The sequence below is a fragment of the Mesoplodon mirus genome (genome assembly GCF_964341445.2).
Source record: "Mesoplodon mirus genome assembly, chromosome: 19".
NCBI classification, from domain to species: domain Eukaryota; kingdom Metazoa; phylum Chordata; class Mammalia; order Artiodactyla; family Ziphiidae; genus Mesoplodon; species Mesoplodon mirus.
The window spans coordinates 2,094,663-2,114,367 of NC_138995.1; the positions used below are offsets into that span (position 1 = coordinate 2,094,663).

General features: G+C 55.7%; 1 protein-coding gene across 1 annotated transcript in view; it reads right to left on the bottom strand.

Annotated features, from left to right (window-relative positions):
• The window catches only part of JPH3 (junctophilin 3), an 83,625-nt gene that overhangs the window by 42,995 nt on the left and 20,925 nt on the right, over nt 1-19,705 (bottom strand). The window contains exon 2 of the mRNA XM_082606022.1: nt 5,465-6,242. Within this exon, the coding sequence (XP_082462148.1) occupies nt 5,465-6,242 (778 nt within the window). The remainder of the gene's footprint in view (nt 1-5,464; nt 6,243-19,705) is intronic.

Genomic DNA, 19,705 nt, shown 5'->3' on the forward strand with positions numbered 1-19,705 from the left:
CTGTACACGTGCTGAAAAAACCGTGATTCCCTCTAAGGAGATGGACAGCCCACGGTGGGACATGGTTACTTGATACCGGTCTGCCTTGTTGCGTTAACATTTTTTACAGGGATATATGACTCTTCACGTTTTAACAAGGAATGATAGGTATATATTTTAAAACAATAATACACCACTACCCACCCCCCACTTTCAGATCCTCCAATATTTTGTTTCCTTTGAGATGGAAAGATGCCCCAGTTAGAGAGCCCCAGGCAACCTCCAGGCAATAATCCACCCTCCCAGTCTGGGAGACCCCACAGGGGGTCTTGTGCGCTGTCCCCCTGCACCCAGGGCTCTGGGGACAGCCTGGTGAAGATCCATAACTCAGGAGCAGAGAAGCCACAGCAGAAAGCTTAAAGCAAACAGGTCACCCTGAGGCCCAGACAGATGCCAACGCAGGGCCGGGCATAAAAAAAGCGACTGCGCACAGCAACATTACAATAAGAAAAAGAATGACATCCTTTTTCTTTCTGTTTTTTTAAAACCAAGAGGAGACCTTCTTGAAGTCAGCAGAATATTTGCTAATATAAATGTTAAACTTGCGGACTGTAAGTTCCCTCAGTGGCTGGAACCATGTCTTACTTATCTTTGTATTTAACGCTTCAGGTAGTTCCTGGCATTCAATACATTTATGTGGAATAATTGGAGGGAAAAAAAAAAAAGCGCCTGGGGATTTGGAAGCCCTTCCCCGAGTAGGCCTCACCTGAGGTTTCATACGCCAAACCCTGCCTGTCCCAGGGGCAGGGCTGTATCTGGAGAGCACTTTGAGGAAGCCAGCCAGCACCCCGCTATTCACAGTTAGGGTCCTCAGAATCTGGCACAGGTCTGAAGGGGCCAAGAACAGGAAAAGGGCAGTAGGCAGCGCCCGAGATGTGAGTTCTAGTCCCGCCTGGGCCACTGTCTGGTTCTGAGAGCCGGGGGCTGCCTTGCTGGCACGGGGGCCCGGCTCTCAGGCACGCTGCCCGCGGGGTCCACTCTCCCACTGTGCTGGCAGGGATGACCTCCGACCTTCAGAAGGGCTGGACTGCCTGGCGTGAGGATTCTGAGTGCAGCCGTCAATTAGCCACGTCTGCCGTGGGTGCGGGAGAGAGGAACGGCTGCCCACGTGCCAAGAACTGTCACCTTCCACACCTAAACGTCTGGTCAAGGTCCCTCCCAGCTCCACCCGCCACCATTCTGCTCACTCAGCAAAGCATCACAAGACAGGGGCGTCAGCCGACGGCCGCACGCGGGCCTGAGGCCACGATGCCGTCCACCGCGCCCCGACCACCCAGCAGCCTCAAGGCACATAGCAGGTGCCTCGGCTGCCCCCACCTCCTGCCCCGGTACCCCGGCCCGTCCAGGGCTGCCCGTCCCTCGGGGAGCAAGAGATCCTGGAGCAGCACGGCCGCCCTGCCTGCAGCTGCTCCCCACTCAGCCCCAAGCACAGAGGTCACTCCCGGGAAGCAGAGTTGGCTCCCAGCTCCAGGCTGCGGGTGTAGCGCCACAGGGCACCAGGCCAAGAGGCGGGGTGGGGGGTGGACACGAGCGTCTGTTCCACCATCCAGCCCCTGCCCCTCTGAAAGGGCACGTTCGGGCGCAAACCTGGTACCTGCAGGGTGTCCAGGTGGGGCAGCGAGTTGTCACATAATCCCCACAACACAGAACCCTGGGGCGGGGGATTAACCTCTCCTCCCCTCCGTGGAGCCAGGGGACCCACAAGGCGCAACAGCGCGCCCGGGTCAGGACTGGCCCATTTTTGCGGGATGTCGGGCCCGGCCCCGAGACAGACTAAACCCGCAGGAACTCGCAGTTCTCTCCCGTGAACTTTGCCAGCAGATGCTGCCTTGCTGGACCCCAGGGCGGTGTGCCTCGCACCCTGGAGGATCTGCAGGCACCGAGAAGCAAGAAGGGACCCTCAGCCCTCTCGGGAGCCTGGCCTGGTGGTCCCCTGCCCCGCGGTGGCCAGGGCCATGCCTCCAGGACCCAGAACCAAAGGAGGCGGCCGAGGCCCCTGACAACACGAGGGGGTGGGGCCTAAGCACTTATTCACTCATTCATTCAAAACGAGCTCCTGCGCAGACACGATGTTGAGAAGTCACAGCTGGGGCACAGCAGGGCCTCTGATGCCATCTGCCTTGCCCAGACCGACCCACCTGGCACACCTTCCCCTCAGCCCTGGCTCCCACTTTTGACCCTGACGGGGCAGGGACCTCCTCCACCTCCCGCCTTTGCTCACAGGCATGTCTGCGCACGTCTCCTCTTCCCTGGGGCCTCCTGGGAGATACAAGAGCGGCAGGCCTGCCCGACCAGCATCCCGGGGGCTCCTCAGGAATGCAGGTTCTCAGGCCCCACCCAGATCTGCTGAGGCAGAAGCTCTGGGGGTGGGGCCCGGCCATCTGCATTTTACACACCTCCTGAGGGTGCCGAGGGCACCTGAGAATCACATGGAGAGCTTTCAAAGGGCTCTGAAGCCCAGGTGGCATCCCCAGCAAGGAGCTCAGCATCTCTGGGGTGGGCTGCCTGTGTGTCTGCCCCCAGGTGATCCCAGCGCACACCGGGGGCAGGGATGCTGGGAACCAGGCAACAGCCCTGGCTCCCCATCTCAGGGACGGTGCCAGGCCCCGGCCCTTAGAAGCTACGGGTATGGTCCGCCCTGAAACGGAGGTACCGGGACCCCCTCTCAGACCCCGAGCTCCGTGCCACCTCCATTTCCCAGGAAAGCCTGCGTCCCTGTCCTCACAGCAGCCGCCCTCCAGGGAAGGTCCCAGGCATCAGTTCTCACTGACTCGGCTTAGCGACGGACCCCGGCTGGGGCCCGAGGACGCAGCTCCCTGCGCCTGGCCAGAAACTGGCTGTGACAGTGACCACACCCCACCCGGGGCCAGCCGCTCCACAGCCTCAGGCGGCTGCCGTGGCCACTTTCACACTCCAGTGGAGGGTGGGCCTCAGGGCTCCCAGAGCACTGACCCGCCTGCATCTACTGGCTTTACTCTCCAGGACAGCCGCCTCTGGTCCTCCTCCTCCTTTTTTCTTCTTCTTTTTTTTTTTTTTTTCAAATCTAAGCTCATCGAGAAAACACAGCAAGTGCAGCTCCCACCACAGCCCGGAACGGAGGCTCGTCCTCATCCCTGTCGTGGTGACCAAGGACACTGTCCCCTCCCACCTCCAAGGGGTGACCCCGGGCACCACGAAGCCGCAAGGCTGGGATCACACCACGGGTGTGCATTCACACCCACCTCCCCACGAGGCCAGGGGCAGGAGGGGAGGGGCGGCCCAGCTCAGGGGACGCCTGGGAGGGTGACAGTGGTGCACGCCAGGCCCCACACACGCTGAGGGCACTGCATGTCGCTGCATCCCATCCTTCCACAAGGAACCTGGCCCAGAGAGAGTGAGCACCTTCCCCGGGCTGCTCAGCAGTGATGGGCCCAGGCTGGACATCTCAGCGAGCCGGCACCCAATACACGGAGCCGTTGTCAGGGAAGTTCCCAGGCCTCTGCGGCAGGCGGGCAGCCGCCACTCTCATCTCACAGGTGAGAGGTGGGAAGCCTGTCCCAGGTGGGGCTACTTAAGGAGCTGGCTCTGAGCTCCGCCCACACCACCACCTCCACGGACTCCTTCATGAAGACCAGCCCCCTGCAGTTTCTGTGGGAGGTGTCAGAAAACACCTCCCACAGATGTGTCCCATGTCCCCAGTCCCAAGAAATTCGCCTGGGTGTCGGACTTCGTCAATTCCGGGGAATACCGTCCGTGAAATCCTCGTGCTTCTGCCTCACAAGCACCCAAATTTCTGACGACACTGTCCCCCTGCCCTGTAAAGTGCCTTGGGTCCACTGAGGTCAATGAGGTAACCAAACACAAAGGTAACAAACAGACGGAACTACTGGAAGGAAGGAAATATGCCAAACGCCAGCTGGAGTCTCTGGGTGACGCGTGAGACCTGCCCTCAGGCTGCGGCTCCCTGCCTTTTCCATACGGAGCAAGTGTTACATTTATAATGGAAAAAGTAACTATGGAACCAAATTTGATCTTAAAATACCAGATGAGTGGTCATAAATGCCGCTCCTGTTCATGCGGGCCTGAACACTTCTGGGGGAGTAGGCAGGGGTGAACAGAGCAGTGCAGGACCCCGACATTCAAGGTAGCAATTCCATCTCCCCTTCAGCTTCTTGGAATGGGTTTCATTTCCAAGACCTCAGATGGGGGCCGCAGAGAGTCTGCCAACAAACCACAGCCACCTTTTCTGTTCTTTCAGTGTGGGTCAAAGGTCACTGGAAACCAGAACCAAACGAGCTAAAGTTTTATTAGTGACAAGGCTGGGAAGGCCTGAGCCATAACTGAGCTGGGGGTCTCCCTGGAATAACTCCAGGCCTGCCCCTGGCCGGGAATACATAATCATCCAGAAAGACTCAGCGTCTGTTCTCCTGAACACCTCCTGTCCGGGCAGCCTAAGGCAGTTAAAGCAACCCCAGATCCCCGTCCCAGGCCCCACGACTCTCAGGGCGGACCCGAGGGCCTCACCTGGACCCAGGAAAGTGGACAGCGGTGGGAAGCTCTCAATGAACTCAAATCAGGAACTGTTTCCTTAGAACCCAGGAGCATGGCCACCTGGGGGCCTTGGCTTGCAATAGGGCAGCTTCCTTCAAGCTGTGGCTGGCGGTTCCTGCTACCCACAGCCGAGTGGGGCAGACCCAGGCTCACACACTTACCTCTGTGCTTCCCAGGGGGACCCAGGGCCCCTTCTTCCAGCTCTGAAGCCCCCACCCGTGTACCAACATTAAAGACACCTCAACGTCCAACACGGAGCCCGCCAATGGTCAGCTCTGGACCCACCGCTTAGGGCCTGGTGGCCCCGCTGAACCCTAAATGCAGTAAGTCCTGCATCCCATTCAGAACAGCTATTGGCCTACAGCACCAAGCCTCAAGTGAGCCCCTGGGCCAGTGTCCACAGCCGGTCTGTCCAGCTGGTGCCAAATCCAGGGCCCATGGAGAATCTGGGCCTCGGGCTGGGGTGGCCGAGACAGCTGCCACCCTGCTCCCACGTCCCTGCAGCACTGGGCACTCCATGCCCACCTGGGAGTGCGGCCGTGGAGGCAGCACATGTTTCTCTCAGCCCGCAGCTGTCCTATGCATGTTACCAAGCGGAATGGCCACCATCTTTATCCATCAATGTTTTACATTAAACACCAGCATATAAAACAAGGAGAAGAGAGGAAGGGAGGTCTGCTCCCTTTGAGGGGAGGCTGTAAGACCCAGAACCCCCTCAGGTCAACCATTTCCTTGCTCCACCTCCGGGAACCTCTGAGGAACCCCAGGGTTCCACAGGGCAGAGTTTGAGAAACACCAGCGTAGCCCTCAACCTGGGCTGCACAACCAACTAAACCAGGTCCCCGTGACGCAGAACCACCCCACGCCTCCCCATGCCGGCCCCCTGCCCTCCTACCTGGAGGCCGCGATCTCTGCCTTCTGCTTGGCGATGGTGGCCGCCCGCTCGGCCGCCTCCACGGCCCGGTCCACCTTCTCGCGGACCTTGCTGGCGCGCAGCGGGAGGAGGTTCTTGCGCTTCCCGCCCACGAGGACGTTCTGCTTGTACTTCCCCTCCTCCTTGGTGCCGTCGGGGAAGGTCAGGCAGCCGTAGCCGTGCCGCCGGTTGCCAGCCCACTCGCCCTCGTACTTGAGCCCGTCCGAGCGCTGGCTCACGCCGAAGCCCGAGCGCTTGTCACTCTTCCACTCACCCACGTAGGTCTCGGTGGTGGTGGCGTCGGTGTCGTCCTCGATGGCTGACAGCTCAGCCTCGCCCTCACCCAGGCTGATGGTAGAGTGGATGTCGCTGGCCGTGGAGCTGACGGTGCTCATGCCGGCCTCGCTGCGGAAGGAGCTCTGCTTGCTGCGCTGGCTGGCCAGGCTGCTCTTGGACTCCGACTTGCGCAGCTTCAGCCCGCTCAGCAGCGAGCGCCGGAACAGCCCCTTCTTCTTGCTCTTGAGGACCTCCGAGTCGCTGTGCACCACGAGCACGAAGCCCCCCCGGGACACGGCTGGGCTACTGGCCACGGCCGGGCAGGCGTCGGGGTGCAGCGCGGCGCCGTTGGTGTGCTCGCTGCGCAGGGAGTTGATGGAGGTCCTCAGGGGCGAGCGGATGACCGCTGCCATGCCGTAGGGGACACTCTGCCGCACGCCGTAGCCCTGACGCATGCCGCCGACCCACTGGCCCTGGTAGGTCCCTGTGGAGACACAGGAGAGGGTGAGCTTGAGTGCGGGAGGGCGACGCAGCCACCACGGTCTGCCCTGTCTCGGGGCAACTCGGCGAGGTTTACATCGAGGCAGACAGACCATCAGACCACGGGTGCTTTTATGATTACTGCCACTGATACTGTTTTTAAAGACCCTTCCCTCCTGCTTCCCACGGTTGGATTTCGTTCTCTCTCTTTTTTTTTTTTTTTTTTTTTTTTTGCGGTACGTGGGCCTCTCACTGCTGTGGCCTCTTCCGTTGTGGAACACAGGCTCTGGACGCGCAGGGTCAGCGGCCATGGCCCACGGACCCAGCCGCTCCGCGGCATGTGGAATCTTCCCGGACCAGGGCACAAACCCATGTCCCTTGCATCAGCAGGCGGACCCTCAACCACTGCGCCACCAGGGAAGCCCCTGTTCTCTCTCTCTTAGAGGTCGGGGAGGGGGAAGGGAGGAGTAAGAGTCTGATGCAGTCAGGAGTGACCTGCAGAGCTCCCCAGGCCATGTGGGCAGAAGGCCCAATCTGGGAAGACAGGGAGGGGCGTGGAGGAGAAGAAGGAAGAAACACATCCTGGGTGAGCAGCTCCAAACAGGGCTCATGGGGCCCATGAGGGGCAGCTACAAGGACACAGATCCAGGCTACAAACTGGCTATTGACGAGGCTGCCTTGGAAGGTAGTGAGATCCCCATTGCTGGAGGCATCCAAGAAGAGTTGGGAAGACCACTCAGCAAGGACACCTTAAGGCATGAAAACTGGCAGGCCTGGTATCTCCAGAAGAATCAACATTGCACACCCATGTGCACAGCAGCATTATTCACAATAGCCAAAGACAACATGGTCCATCCAAACAATGAAACATTATTCAGCCTTCAAAAGGAGGGCAGCTCGGCAATTTGCTACAACGTGGACGAACCTTGAGGACACTCTGCTAGGTGAAATAAACCAGTCACCAAAGGACACACACTATTTGATTTCACTTATATGAGATACCTAGGAGTCAAACTCAGAGACACTGAAAGTAGATGGTGGGGCTGGGGTGGGGGGAGGGGAGCAGGGAATTATTGCTTGATGGATACAGAGTTTCTGTCTGCAGTGACGGGAAAGTCTTGAAAATAGAGGTGATGGTTGTACGACATTATGAGTATGACTAATGCCACTGAACCGTGCACCGAAAAATGGTTCAAGTGGCTAGTTTTATGTTATCTATGTATCTTTTAAAAAATATATAAAATTTATTTATTTTATTTTATTTTTGGCTGTGTTGGGTCTTTGTTGCTGTACGTGGCTTTCTCTAGTTGCGGCGAGCGAGGACTACTCTTCGTTACGGAGCGCGGGCTTCTCATTGCGGTGGCTTCTCTTGTTGCGGAGCGTGGGCTCTAGGCGCACGGGCTTCAGTAGCTGTGGCACACGGGCTCAGTAGTTGTGGTACACGGGCTTAGTTGCTCCGCAGCATGTGGGATCCTCCCAGACCAGGGCTCGAACCCATGTCCCCTGCATTGGCAGGCGGATTCTTAACCACTGTGCCACCAGGGAAGTCCAGTTATCTATGTATTTTACCATAATAAAATAAAATCAGCAGCACTGGGCCCATATTCTTGCTCTACTTATAGGCTGTGTGACTCTCACGGGATGGGTCTAAATTTCTCCTGCCATAGGTAGTTACGCAAATTAAACGACACTCCACAGGGCGGAGCTCCCCACCGTCTTCCCTCCTCCCACCCCCCGCCCCAACCTACAGCTTTTCTTGCCTCAGGGTGCAGCTGCCCACGCTGGGGCAGAGACCCAGGGCTTGCACCTGGGGTTGTGAGAAGGAACCTAGACTAGCCTCTTGGCCCTGGACGGCCCCTCCCCTGCCTGGGGTGGGTGGCCTGTGGGAAGCTGGCCCTTTAAGGCCAGACCCGTCTGCCTGGACAGTGGTCTCCCTGTGGCCAGTGCAAGCTGGGCGTGGGCTGCTGTTGCAGGAACCTCTCACCCCCAGCTTACTGCCACTCCCACGTGTGCTTTCTCCTGGGTTGGCGACAGGGCTGTCCGATAAAACACAGGATGCCCAGTTCAACCTGAATTTCACATGAACAAGTAATTTTTAAAGACATATTACATGGGACATACTTATACTAGAAATGATCTGACTGATGATCTGAAATTCAAGTTTAACTGGGTGTCCCATGTTTATTTGCTGAATGAATCCAGATGCCCCAGCTGGGACCTCCCAAGATGTCACCCTGGGTTTCACTGGTGCTCCCCCACGACCAAAGCTGAGGATGCTCCTGCATGAAGAGACTCAGCCCACCTCCCTGCCAGCACCCCTGCATCCCTTCAAGGCAGGCTGGGCTTTCAGCTAAGAACACACAGGAGCTCCACAGACAGCCTTGTGGAGGCAGTGGGTATGGGGGCACAGGGCGGAGTTCAGAGTGCAGCAGACATGGGGTCCAATCCCAGCTCCACTCCTTCTGGATCTGTGCCCTTGGGAATGTCTGCTTTAACTCTCTGTGCCTCGGTGTCCTTATCTGTAAAACAGGGAAGGTGGCTGTGCTGCTTCAACGCGGTGAATCCATGTCATCCGTGTCAAGTGCGGGAAGGTCGTTAATGCTCAGTGAACGGTAACTAATATTCATCATCATCATCCAAACCTTAGGGGTAGGGCTTCCCTGGTGGCGCAGTGGTTAAGAATCCGCCTGCCCATGCAGGGGACACGGGTTCGAGCCCTGGTCCGGGAGGATCCCACATGCCGCGGAGCAACTGAGCCCATGTACCACACTACTGAGCCTGTGCTCTAGAGCCCGCGAGCCACAACGACGGAGCCTGCATGCCACAACGACTGAAGCCCGCATGCCACAACGACTGAAGCCCGCACGTGTAGAGCCCGTGCTCCACAACAAGAGAAGCCACTGCAACGAGAAGCCCGTGCACCGCAATGAACAGTAGCCCCCGCTCTCGCAACTAGAGAAAGCCCGTGTGCAGCAACGAAGACCCAACACAACCAAAAATAAATAATTTTAAAAAACCAAAAAAAAAAAAAAAAAAAAAAAGCCCTTAGGGGTGAACAGCATTTTACCTCCCAGGTGAGGAAACTGAGGCTCAGAGAGGGGCCAGAAAGCCAAAGCGGAGGGATTCAAACCCAGGGCTCGCGGTCCTCCCTGTACCCGGGCTCTGCACCCAGTGAGCTCCTGCCCACCTCGTCCTGAGGGTGCCAGGCTGGGAGCAACAGCTGGCATCCTGCAAGGTGCGGAGGACCCCACCCCTGAGAAAATGAGTGCCCACGTTCCCTCCCTCAGATAAAGGAGTGATAACGGGGAGGTGCTGGGAAGCAGGCCACCCTGCCCAATCACGGAATCCACACCACGTCCCTACAGGCTGGACAGCACCGTTCCCACCTTCCAGATGTGGACGCAGAGTCTATCACATAAACGGAGACAAAGGCAAACATCAACTTTCTCTGAGGGGTGGAGCAGGCAAAACAAGGGTCCCAGGTGGGGGCTGGAGCCTCCCTCCCACTCCGAGCTCCGGGGTCCTGCCACCCTGGCCTTCCACAAGCCTCGACACTGTGCCCCTGCAGACCTGAGTGACCAGAACCAACCACGGCCTCCGAGTCTGTTTCCACATCAGCGAAAAGAAATGCTCGGCATATTATTCCTGAATTCCGTGACTCCAGGGGTCCCCGAACAGATTAGCAGAGGCTGGAGAGGGTCAGAAATGTGCACACAGGGTGTGCCCAGACGCGAGCAAACGGTGAGGAAAAGGAGCTAGCGACTCAGCCAGCCTTTGCTTTAAAATACATACATCACTCCATGTCCTCAACAGATAGATCCATGGAGACAGAAAGCAGGCTGGCGGCTGCCAGGGGCTGGAGGAGGGGGAACAGGAATGACTGCTAACGGGGTCGGGGTTTCCTTTCGGGGTGATGAAGATGACGGCCTGGAATTAGATAGAAGTGGTGGTTGCACAACGTTGTGAATGTGCTATATCCCACTGAACTGTTCGCTTTAAAATGGCTAGTTGTATGTTATGTGAATTTCAGGTCACTTACAAAAGACAAGATGGTTAATGATCGGTACACAAAAATGAATGGAAGCAGTGAGAAATGTATAATTTCAAATCCCAAAGCAAGATAGAAGATGGGGCTTCCCTGGTGGCGCAGTGGTTGAGAGTCCGCCTGCCGATGCAGGGGACGCGGGTTCGTGCCCCGGTCCGGGAAGATCCCACGTGCCGTGGAGCAGCTGGGCCCGTGAGCCATGGCCGCTGGGCCTGCGCGTCCAGAGCCTGTGCTCCGCAACGGGAGAGGCCACAACAGTGAGAGGCCCGCGTACCGCAAAAAAAAAAAAAAGATAGAAGATGAGCTGGTCCAGTTCTAGGCGGTTTGAGAGTAGAGTGAGGGACACAGGGCTTTGAAACAAACTCCTGAGGCCAACGGGGCCTTGATGGGCCAGCCTGCCTGGCAGTTCTGGAGCCTCGGGAGAGGAGAGCCTGCAGTGTGTGAGCCAGAAGTCAGGAGCCCTGAGTCCAGAGCTGGGCCTTTCCACTCACCCACGACCTGGGGGCCCTCACTCCACCTCTCAGATCTCAGTTTATTCACCTGTGAAATGGGGGTGATAACTGTACCCACCCCCCAGGCACATAAAGCAGTGGGCATGGCCTCCTGCACATGGCATGACGGGGCAGCGAGCTGTCCTTGCTTGCAGCTTGCAGTTTTATTGTATTTGCAATTTTGCTCCCAGTCAGAACACACCTCTGATTTTAGAGCTGAAGTCAGTAAGAAAAATGGATTTTGATATTACAGAAATACGCTCCAGATCAGCTCTGCTGTGACTTGCCGGGGCGGCTGGGCCCCGCCGCTTGAGAGCAAAGGGCTGGCGCAGAGCAGGAGGAAGGACGCAGGCCCTCAGCGAGGAGACAGCTTCTCCCGAAGGGAGGCTCTGGGCCAGCCTCCACTGGGCCAGTCTTTTCTCCTCTCCTCTTTCTTTCTTGTTTGGGGCCACCAGACAAAAGGTTGAATTCAAGGCCCTGATTCCCCATGGTGGTTCCATTGAATCCGGCTGGTTATTTACTAAAGACTAAATCCACTGTTTTGTTTTATACCCCAAGCAGCTTGTACGTGGAAAGACAGAAGCCAGCCTTGCGCAAAGAAAAGACTACACACGGCCCCGACAGGGCACCCCCCTTGCGGTGTTGTGGGGTCTGTCTGGGCCGGTGCAGCCCCCAGGACGGGGGCAACTTCCTGTCTGCACTCTGCACCCCGCCGACCCCGGGCCCTGCAGCCGTGGCTGCCCCTCTCAGGGAGACGCCCAGATGCAGACAGATGGTCAAGGGGGCACCCCTGCTTCTTTCCAGGTAAGCTTGGGAGGGCAGGGCTGCACGCAGGTGACCCTCTCAGGGACTCTGCCACTTCCGCTGCCACCTCACGTGCCCATCTCCATGAAGATGGGGGACGACCCCTCTGTCCCCATCACCTGGAACCCAGAATCAGGAGAGCTGAGTGGACCTTAGGGAGGCCCAACCTCCCTAAACATGGCCTGTAAGATGCCAGCTGGAGTGACCCAGGCTCGTAGGGAAGAGCAGATGAGATGTGACCACCGGCGGGTCTCAGGCTTGGGTGGTGGCAGTGTCCCTGATCGCAGGGCGAGTTAACACCCCCCGAACTCCTGACCCAGCTGGGTGGGCACGGCCAGAGCCTCTGCATTCCTGACAAGCTCCCTGGTGAGGCCAACACTGTGCTCGGGGACCCACTCTGAGGGCCACCGAGACCATCTCTCCAGGCACACTGTGGGCACCGGCGCTGTCTGGCTCAGGACACCACCGGGTCCAAGTCCGAAAGCCGACTCCACCCCGCGCCCCTCGGCCAGCAGAGATCTGGGCTTCGACCCCTGCAGCCGGCATCCTGGGCAGTGTGGACAGTTGGCTCTGGCCAAGTCACTCGTGCCTCCCCAGGGCCCCGCACGCCTCTCCCACACTTTTATTTTCTTCCTCTGAAGCCCCTGCCTGCCCGCTGAAGTTATTCCAACGCGTCACCACAGAGCCCAGGGGACCAGCCTGGGGACAACGCAGCCTCTGCCATACGTCCAGGAGAGGGCCAGGTCAGTGTGGCCAGATGCGGTGACCTCTGGAGGGCAAGCCCTGGACGGGGGAGCTCTTCCTGGGAGCGGCTTGGAGCCCCCAGCAGACGGGGGCTCAGGCCTGGAGGCGGCTGAACCACCGCTTCTCCTAGTTGGCCCTCCACGGCACTCACACGCCCAGGTGCTGATGCCACGGCCCAAGTCTTCCCGTCCAGAAACCTCCCACCCAACTGGACTGACCTGGCTTGGCCTGGGGGCACAGATGACTAGGCCCTGGTCAGACTCTGCCCCGCCCAGCATGTTCTCCCCCTGGGTCGCTGGGACCCTGACAAGGTGATGCCACTGGACTCCCAGGAGGGAGGAGGCAAAGCTCACATGACTACTACCTGCCCGAAGATGCAGAGAAAGAAACGAGACAGGAGCCGCGCACAGAAGCAGCTGGGTCTCTTCCCTCTGAGCAAGGACAAGGTGGCTGCTCCTCAGCCCCTGGCACCCGATACACCGCTCCCTCCTTCCTTGAACCCATTTGTCACTTGATGGCTACTTCTGGGCATGTATGTACCCATATGAACTGAAAGCAGGGTCTCAAGAAGATACTTGTACACCCACGTTCACAGCAGCATTACTCAAAACAGCCAAGAGGTGGAAGCAACCCAAGTGTCCATCAAAAGATGATGGATAAACCAAATGCAGTCCATCCACACAATGGAATATTACTCAGCCTTAAAAAGGAGGAGGGGGGCCTCCCTGGTGGCGCAGTGGTTGAGAGTCCGCCTGCCGATGCAGGGGACACGGGTTTGTGCCCCGGTCTGGGAGGATCCCACATGCCGCGGAGCGGCTGGGCCCGTGAGCCATGGCCGCTGAGCCTGCACAGCCGGAGCCTGTGCTCCGCAACAGGAGAGGCCACAACAGTGAGAGGCCCACGTACAGCAAAAAAAAAAAAAAGGAGGAGGGGGCTTCCCTGGTGGTGCAATGGTTAAGAATCCACCTGCCAACGCAGGGGACACGGGTTTGAGCCCCAGTCCAGGAAGATCCCATGTGCCGCGGAGCAACTAAGCCCTTGCGCCACAACTACTGAGCCTGCGCTCTAGAGCCTGTGCTCCGCAACAAGAGAAGCCACCGTGATGAGAAGCCCGCACACCGCAACGAAGAGTGGCCCCCGCTCGCCACAACTAGAGAGAGCCCACAGGCAGCAACGAAGACCCAATGCAGCCAAAAATAAAAATAAATAAATAAAAATTTAAAAATAAAAAAGGGAGGAGATTCTGACACAGGCTACAACCTGGATGAAACTTGAAGACCTATGCTAAATGAGATTAAGTCAGTCATAAAATGACAGATACTGTATGATTCTACATTTGAGATTCTTAGAGTAGTTAAAAATCGGACAGAAAGCACAATGGTGGGTGCTGGGGGGCAGGGCGGTTATTGTTTAATGGGTGTGGAGAGGTACAGTCTTACAAGATGAAAGCTTTCTGGAGATGGATGGTGGTGGCACAACATTATAAATATATTGAATATCAGTGAGCCACATACTTAAAAACAGTTAATAATTTTTTTGTTTGTTTGTTTGTTTTGCAGTACATGGGCCTCTCACTGTTGTGGCCTCTCTTGTTGCGGAGCACAGGCTCTGGATGCGCAGGCTCAGCGGCCATGGCTCATGGGCCCAGCCGCTCTGCGGCATGTGGGATCTTCCCGGACCAGGGCACGAACCCATGTCCCCTGCATTGGCAGGCGGACTCTCAACCACTGCGCCACCAGGGAAGCCCCAATAAGTTTTATGTTATGTGTATTGTACCATATTTAAAAAAATGAGGCCATGGCGGGGGGAGGGGGGGCTTAATCCAGTATGACTGGTGTTCCTTTAAGTGACACCAGGGGTGCACTCAGAGAGACAGCCATGTGCAGAAGCAGCAAGAGGGCGGCCGTCTGCAAGCCAAGGAGAGAGGCCTCAGAAGAGCCTGAACCCAGCCTCCAGAGCCGCTAGAGAATAAGTAGCTGCTGGTTAAGCAGCCCCGTCTGTGACATTCTGTTACGGCAGCCCTAGCAAACTAACACAGGATTCTCAGCCTCTAGCCAGGCGACCGACAAACTACATAAATAAGAACTAAAAGTTAGGAAAACAAATCTAGAGAAAAGATAGAAAGCCAGGTGCTGAGAACATATCAACCGTGAATTAAAAAGAGAGACTTCTCCCCTCCTGCATGACACAGGAAGTTTCTGCGTGAACCAGGAAACCACACCCCAGGGGACCCAGGCAGGTGAGGAGCATGGGGGGAGGCACAGGACCAGACCTGGGACTATTAGGAGGAAGTCTTCATTCTGAACAGAGACCCTGCCCGCTTCCCCGGCCCACCCAGGTGCTGGTGGCTGGAATTCCTACACCCAGGCAGGATGGGGAGAATTTCTCTGGAGAAATGAGATCAGGCCAGCAGTGAAGCCTGCACAGAACTTTCAGTCAGCTTTCTGGTACCTTACTGCAATAAGTGAACAGCCCAGGGTCATCAGCCTCCAAGAGGAAAGAGACCAAAACATACAAATAAATGTGGAAAAAATTGAAGGGAATCATGAAAAATGCAGGGTGTGGAAGACATAGATGCCAAACATTAAATCCTCATAGAGATAAGGTACTGTATCCTCAAAATGAGAATCAAAGGCAATAAAAAAGGAAAAAAAAAAACAGAGAAAAAGAGCTCCTGGAAGTTAAAAGTGTGATGGCTAAAATAAAAATTTTGGTAAGTGAGTTGGAAGATAAATCCAAGGAAACCTTTCAGAAACTAGAACAAAAAGAGGTGGGCAAAGTAGTGAGAAATAGTGAGGAGAAAATTAGAGTCATTCATGAGTCATCCAGAAGGCCCCAAATCTATAAATTAGGAGTTCCAGAAAGCAAGGAAGGAAAATTACCAAAGATGTAAAATGGGAAAGCATCCCAGAATTGAAGGATGTGAGCGTCCAGGCTGAAGGGGCTCACAGACACCCTGCACGACGAAGGAAAGATTCTCATACAAAGTCATGAGAAACTTCAGAACCTCAGTGAGCAAAGATCCCAAATGCTTCCAGAGAAGACAGACTTCACACGAAGGACTGAGAGTCAGCAGGGCGTGAGACCCCTTGACAGCAACACCGAGACCTAGACCTCAGTGGGAAACGGCCCCCACCCAAATTCTGAACAAAAATGATTTTCAATCTAGAATTACATATACAACCAATTTATCAAGTCATTGAGTCACAAAAACTATCTTTTATGCATCCTTTCTCAGGAAGCTACTGCAGGATGTACTCCACCAAAATGAGGGAGAAAATCACAGAAGAGGAAAGACATGGGGGGGGGTGTCCAACAAACATGAGGTGGCGAAGGGAATTTCCAGGAGCAATTTTATATACGTTTACACAAAAATACCACGGATTTGAACTGTGAGGGTCCGCTTACACATGGATTTTTTTCCATAGTAAAGACTACAGTACTACATGACTCATGGTTGAATCCACAGATGTATCCACAGATACAGCAGAACTGCACATACTCAGGGCTGACTATCAATTACACATGGATTCTCAAATGCGTGGAGGGTCGGAGCCCCTAATCCCAACACCGATCAAGGGTCAACTGTATATATCTTCCAGCAAACACTGAAGGAAAATCTATAAATCTGAAAAATGTGTATATACTGTATAAATAGAGAGAATCTGGTGGATGTTTCATGCAAAACGCAGCATTGAGAGATATTTTTCTGAGCATTTGGAAGTTGGGCAACGAATTAACCACTTTTGTGTGTGTGTGTGTGTGTGTGTGTGTTAGTTTCTGCTTTATAACAAAGTGAATCAGTTACACATATACATCTGTTCCCATATCCCTTCCCTCTTGCGTCTCCCTAACCACTGTTTTAAAGAAAACTATGTATTTGAAAAAATAAGGCGATTACTAACTCAAGCTGCACGTGAAAAGTATCAATACATGCGTGTATACAGAATCAGCGCGTTGCTTGCCTCAATACCCCAGTCTTTTAAGAATGAGAGCTATGAATTTAACAGAATTGACCTAACAATGCTGGAATGGTTAAGAAAGGGAAGAGAAAGGTGGTTCTAAAAGACTGAGAATCTTCACCTACCATAGTAGGAAGTCAGTACATAACAGCTAAAAGTGATCGTAAACCAAGAGAGTAGTAAGCACAGATGTAGAAACTTGGAGTTAAGTCTCTGAAGACACAGGTGAAGGAGTTTAAAGTTGTAGTTCTGGAAACAGTAGAGGGAGGGGGCTTTGTTCTAAACACTGTTGTTTTTAGCATTAATTGACATCTTAAACTGTGGGCACATCATCTTGATAAAAATTAAAAATTTTCAAGAGGGATGGGAAGAAAGACATTCATGAGAAAGTTCTCACAATAGTGATGTTATGCTTGCTTTTCCAGCTGTAGAAACTAAGACTCAGGATTTGTGCCTCATGGGGGCCAGGATCCGAGCCCGGGTGTTGGGGGAAAGCCCTGCTCCTCACAGAGGTCACTGGCCTGGTAGGTGCCCAGCCCGAGTATTTAGCAGGTTGGTGGGAAAGCCAGAAAGGGGCCCCAAGTGGCAGGTCGGTGGCCTTCTTGGGGGAACAGAGGGGGCAAGCTTCCCTGAGAAGGCATCAGACATGTCAGATTGGAGGCAGGAAAGTGACCGGAGAGGCCATGAGCATTGCATGCAGATATTGGCCATTCCCGCGCTGAGACCAGGTCACCAGCCAGGAAGCCACCCCAAGGCCGGGAGGGGTCGAGAGCAAAAGCAGACACCATGGAGACCAGCAAACACGGGCCCCACGTTCATCCTTGTGCTGCCCAGAGGGTAGGGGATTCAGGCGTGGCTGGCCTCAAACCAGGGAGCCACCCAGGTATGCCCACCTCCACGGTGCGGGCAGGGGGTCCCCCATGGCCGGAGGAGGACCAGGCTCAAGAAACAAGCTCAACCAGCACCCTAGGCCGTGCCCGCCTGGCCGACTTCACGCCAGCATTGCTCCTTCTGCTTTCCTCACCCGTTCATCTGGGGAAGGTTCAGTGGGGTGTTTTTTTTTTTTTTTAAGATTAGACGTTCTAGCTTTAGGTTCACAGAAAAATTGAATGCAAGTACAGACACACGTGAGTGCGGTGCATTTGTTACAGTCGATAAGCCAATGCTGATACATCACCACTCCCGGTGCTGCCCGTCCTGTGATTTTGGACAAATGTAATGACCTGTACCTACCATTACTGTGTCACGCAGAACAGTTTCACGGCCCTAAAAATCCTCTGCGCTCCACCTGTTCACCCTTCCTTCCCCCAACCCCTGGCAACCAGTGTTCTTTTACTGTCTCCATAGTTTTGCTTTTTCCAGAAAGTCATAGAGTTGGACTCATACAGTATGAAGCCTTTTCAGGTTGGCTTCTTTGACTTTGTAGTACGCACTTAAGGCCTCCGCGTCTCCTGTGGACCTGAACCATACTGTGTCATCCACTCCTACTCAAGAGCATCTGTGTTGCTTAAGTTTTGGTGATTATGAATAAAGGGAAGGTCTTTTCCACATCAGAAAAAAAAAAAAAAAAAAAGAGATGGACCTAACTTCCGAAGAATGAACCCTGTTAAGTTTACCTTGAGAATTTCCCCACACTGGCTGCCTTCTCAGTTGCAGGCACCCGGAAAACCTTCCAGGGCAGCCCAGTCAGAAACCACAGCCACGGTGCCCAGGGACACCATCGGCTGACATCTGCTGAGCTCTCACCATCCACGGAGGGCCAGGAGCTGTCATCACAACAGGGGGCTCAGAGAGGTAAGGTGACTTGTCCAAGGCTACACAGCAGGAAGGGGTGAAGATCTGAACCTCCCCACTCAGCTGTCCCCAGAACTGGAAGGAGCCACGGGGATGTGGGGGCCAGCCCCAATGCCCGCTGGTCCCCATTAGAGGACAGGCCCACACCTGGCACCGTCGGGTGATGCGTGCACATCAAAGATGAGTCGGAGAAGTGGCTGGTCTGTAGACCCCAAGTCAGTGTCCTCTCCCCTGGGAGCCTGGTTCCCTCTGAGCTGCACTCCCTGAGGAGACCCCCTCTGCTCGCCTGTCGCCCTGACCTCCCGGGGAGTGCAGAGGCTCCTCTCCCCCCTGCCAAGTGCTCACAGCAGGTCCAAGCCCGTCAGTTCCCACAGAGAGCCCATGAGGGAGACACTGTACCCATTTTACAGACAGAAAAAAACTGAGGCGTGATGAGGTTAAGTCACTTGCCCAAAGTCCTGACGGAAGCGGCTCAGCTAAGACCCCCACCATGTGTGCCAGATTCTCAGGCCCACGTTTGGGACTATCCCTCTCCACTGCCCACCAAAAAACAGAGGGGTCAGCATCCAAGAATGCAGCCTGCAGTTCCAACCACACCAGGTCCCGCTGGCCTGGGGGTCCTCACTCAGAATGGCAGGATGACTCATCCTGAAGGAGGGTCCCTTCAGGATGCAGCTCTGCACCCAACACTCAGGAGCTGGCCCTGGGCGTCAGGAGAACCCTGGGTTTTGCTCAGAGGAGGCCGGCTGCTGCTTCGGACCCCACTGATGTCAAGCAGTGTCTTCTCTCTGGTGTGAACAGTTTCAAGGTGCAGGCTCTGGAGACCTGGGCATCCCTGACTCCAGCTTCCAAGTTCCAGCCCCATATCCCGTCGGGCCTCAGTGAGCAGGGACCACCCTTGTTCACCCTTCGTGCCCCTCCCTCTGGGCCTGAACAGGGGAGACAGGAATAGAACGCAGGGTTCCCAATCCCGCCATCCGGGGAGCACCCTTCCCGGACCCATGCTCCCCTCTCTGGTCACCCAGCGGGCGCTGAGGCTCAGCTGCCCGAGGCCCACAGGGCTGGCCTCTCACAGGTCAGGGGTTCATGGACATAACCGTGAGGTGGGGCAGCAGGGGGTGTAGGGCAGGGATGGGAGGAAGGTTCGAGGGAGCCCCCTCACGGGAGAGGGTCCTTGACCAGAGTGGCCGGAAGTCAGGCAGGTCTGAGCTCGGATCCTGGACAGGTGACCTCACTCGAGCCTCTACTTCCCTATCTGCAAAATGGGGGTCAAAGTTACTTCTCTCTCGGAGCCACAGAAGAGGAGCATAGCGTGGGGTGAAGAGCCAGGAACTGGGGTCAGACCGACACTGCACTGCCTTCAGAGCTGGCCCGAGTCACCTAACTTTGCTGGGTCTCTGTGTCCCCCGCTGTGAAGAGTGACAGTGACAATATCCACCCCGTGGGATGCTCGTGGAGAGTAAGAGGATGCACACTTGCAAAGCACCTCAGGATGGTGCAGGGCACGCGGCAGGCGCTGCGTTAAGTATGTCACATCAGAAGCCGCAATGGTCTAGCCCATGACCAGGCAGGCGGAGGACCTGGGGGGCCGCAATGGACACGGGTGGCCACGGCTGCTCTGTGCTGC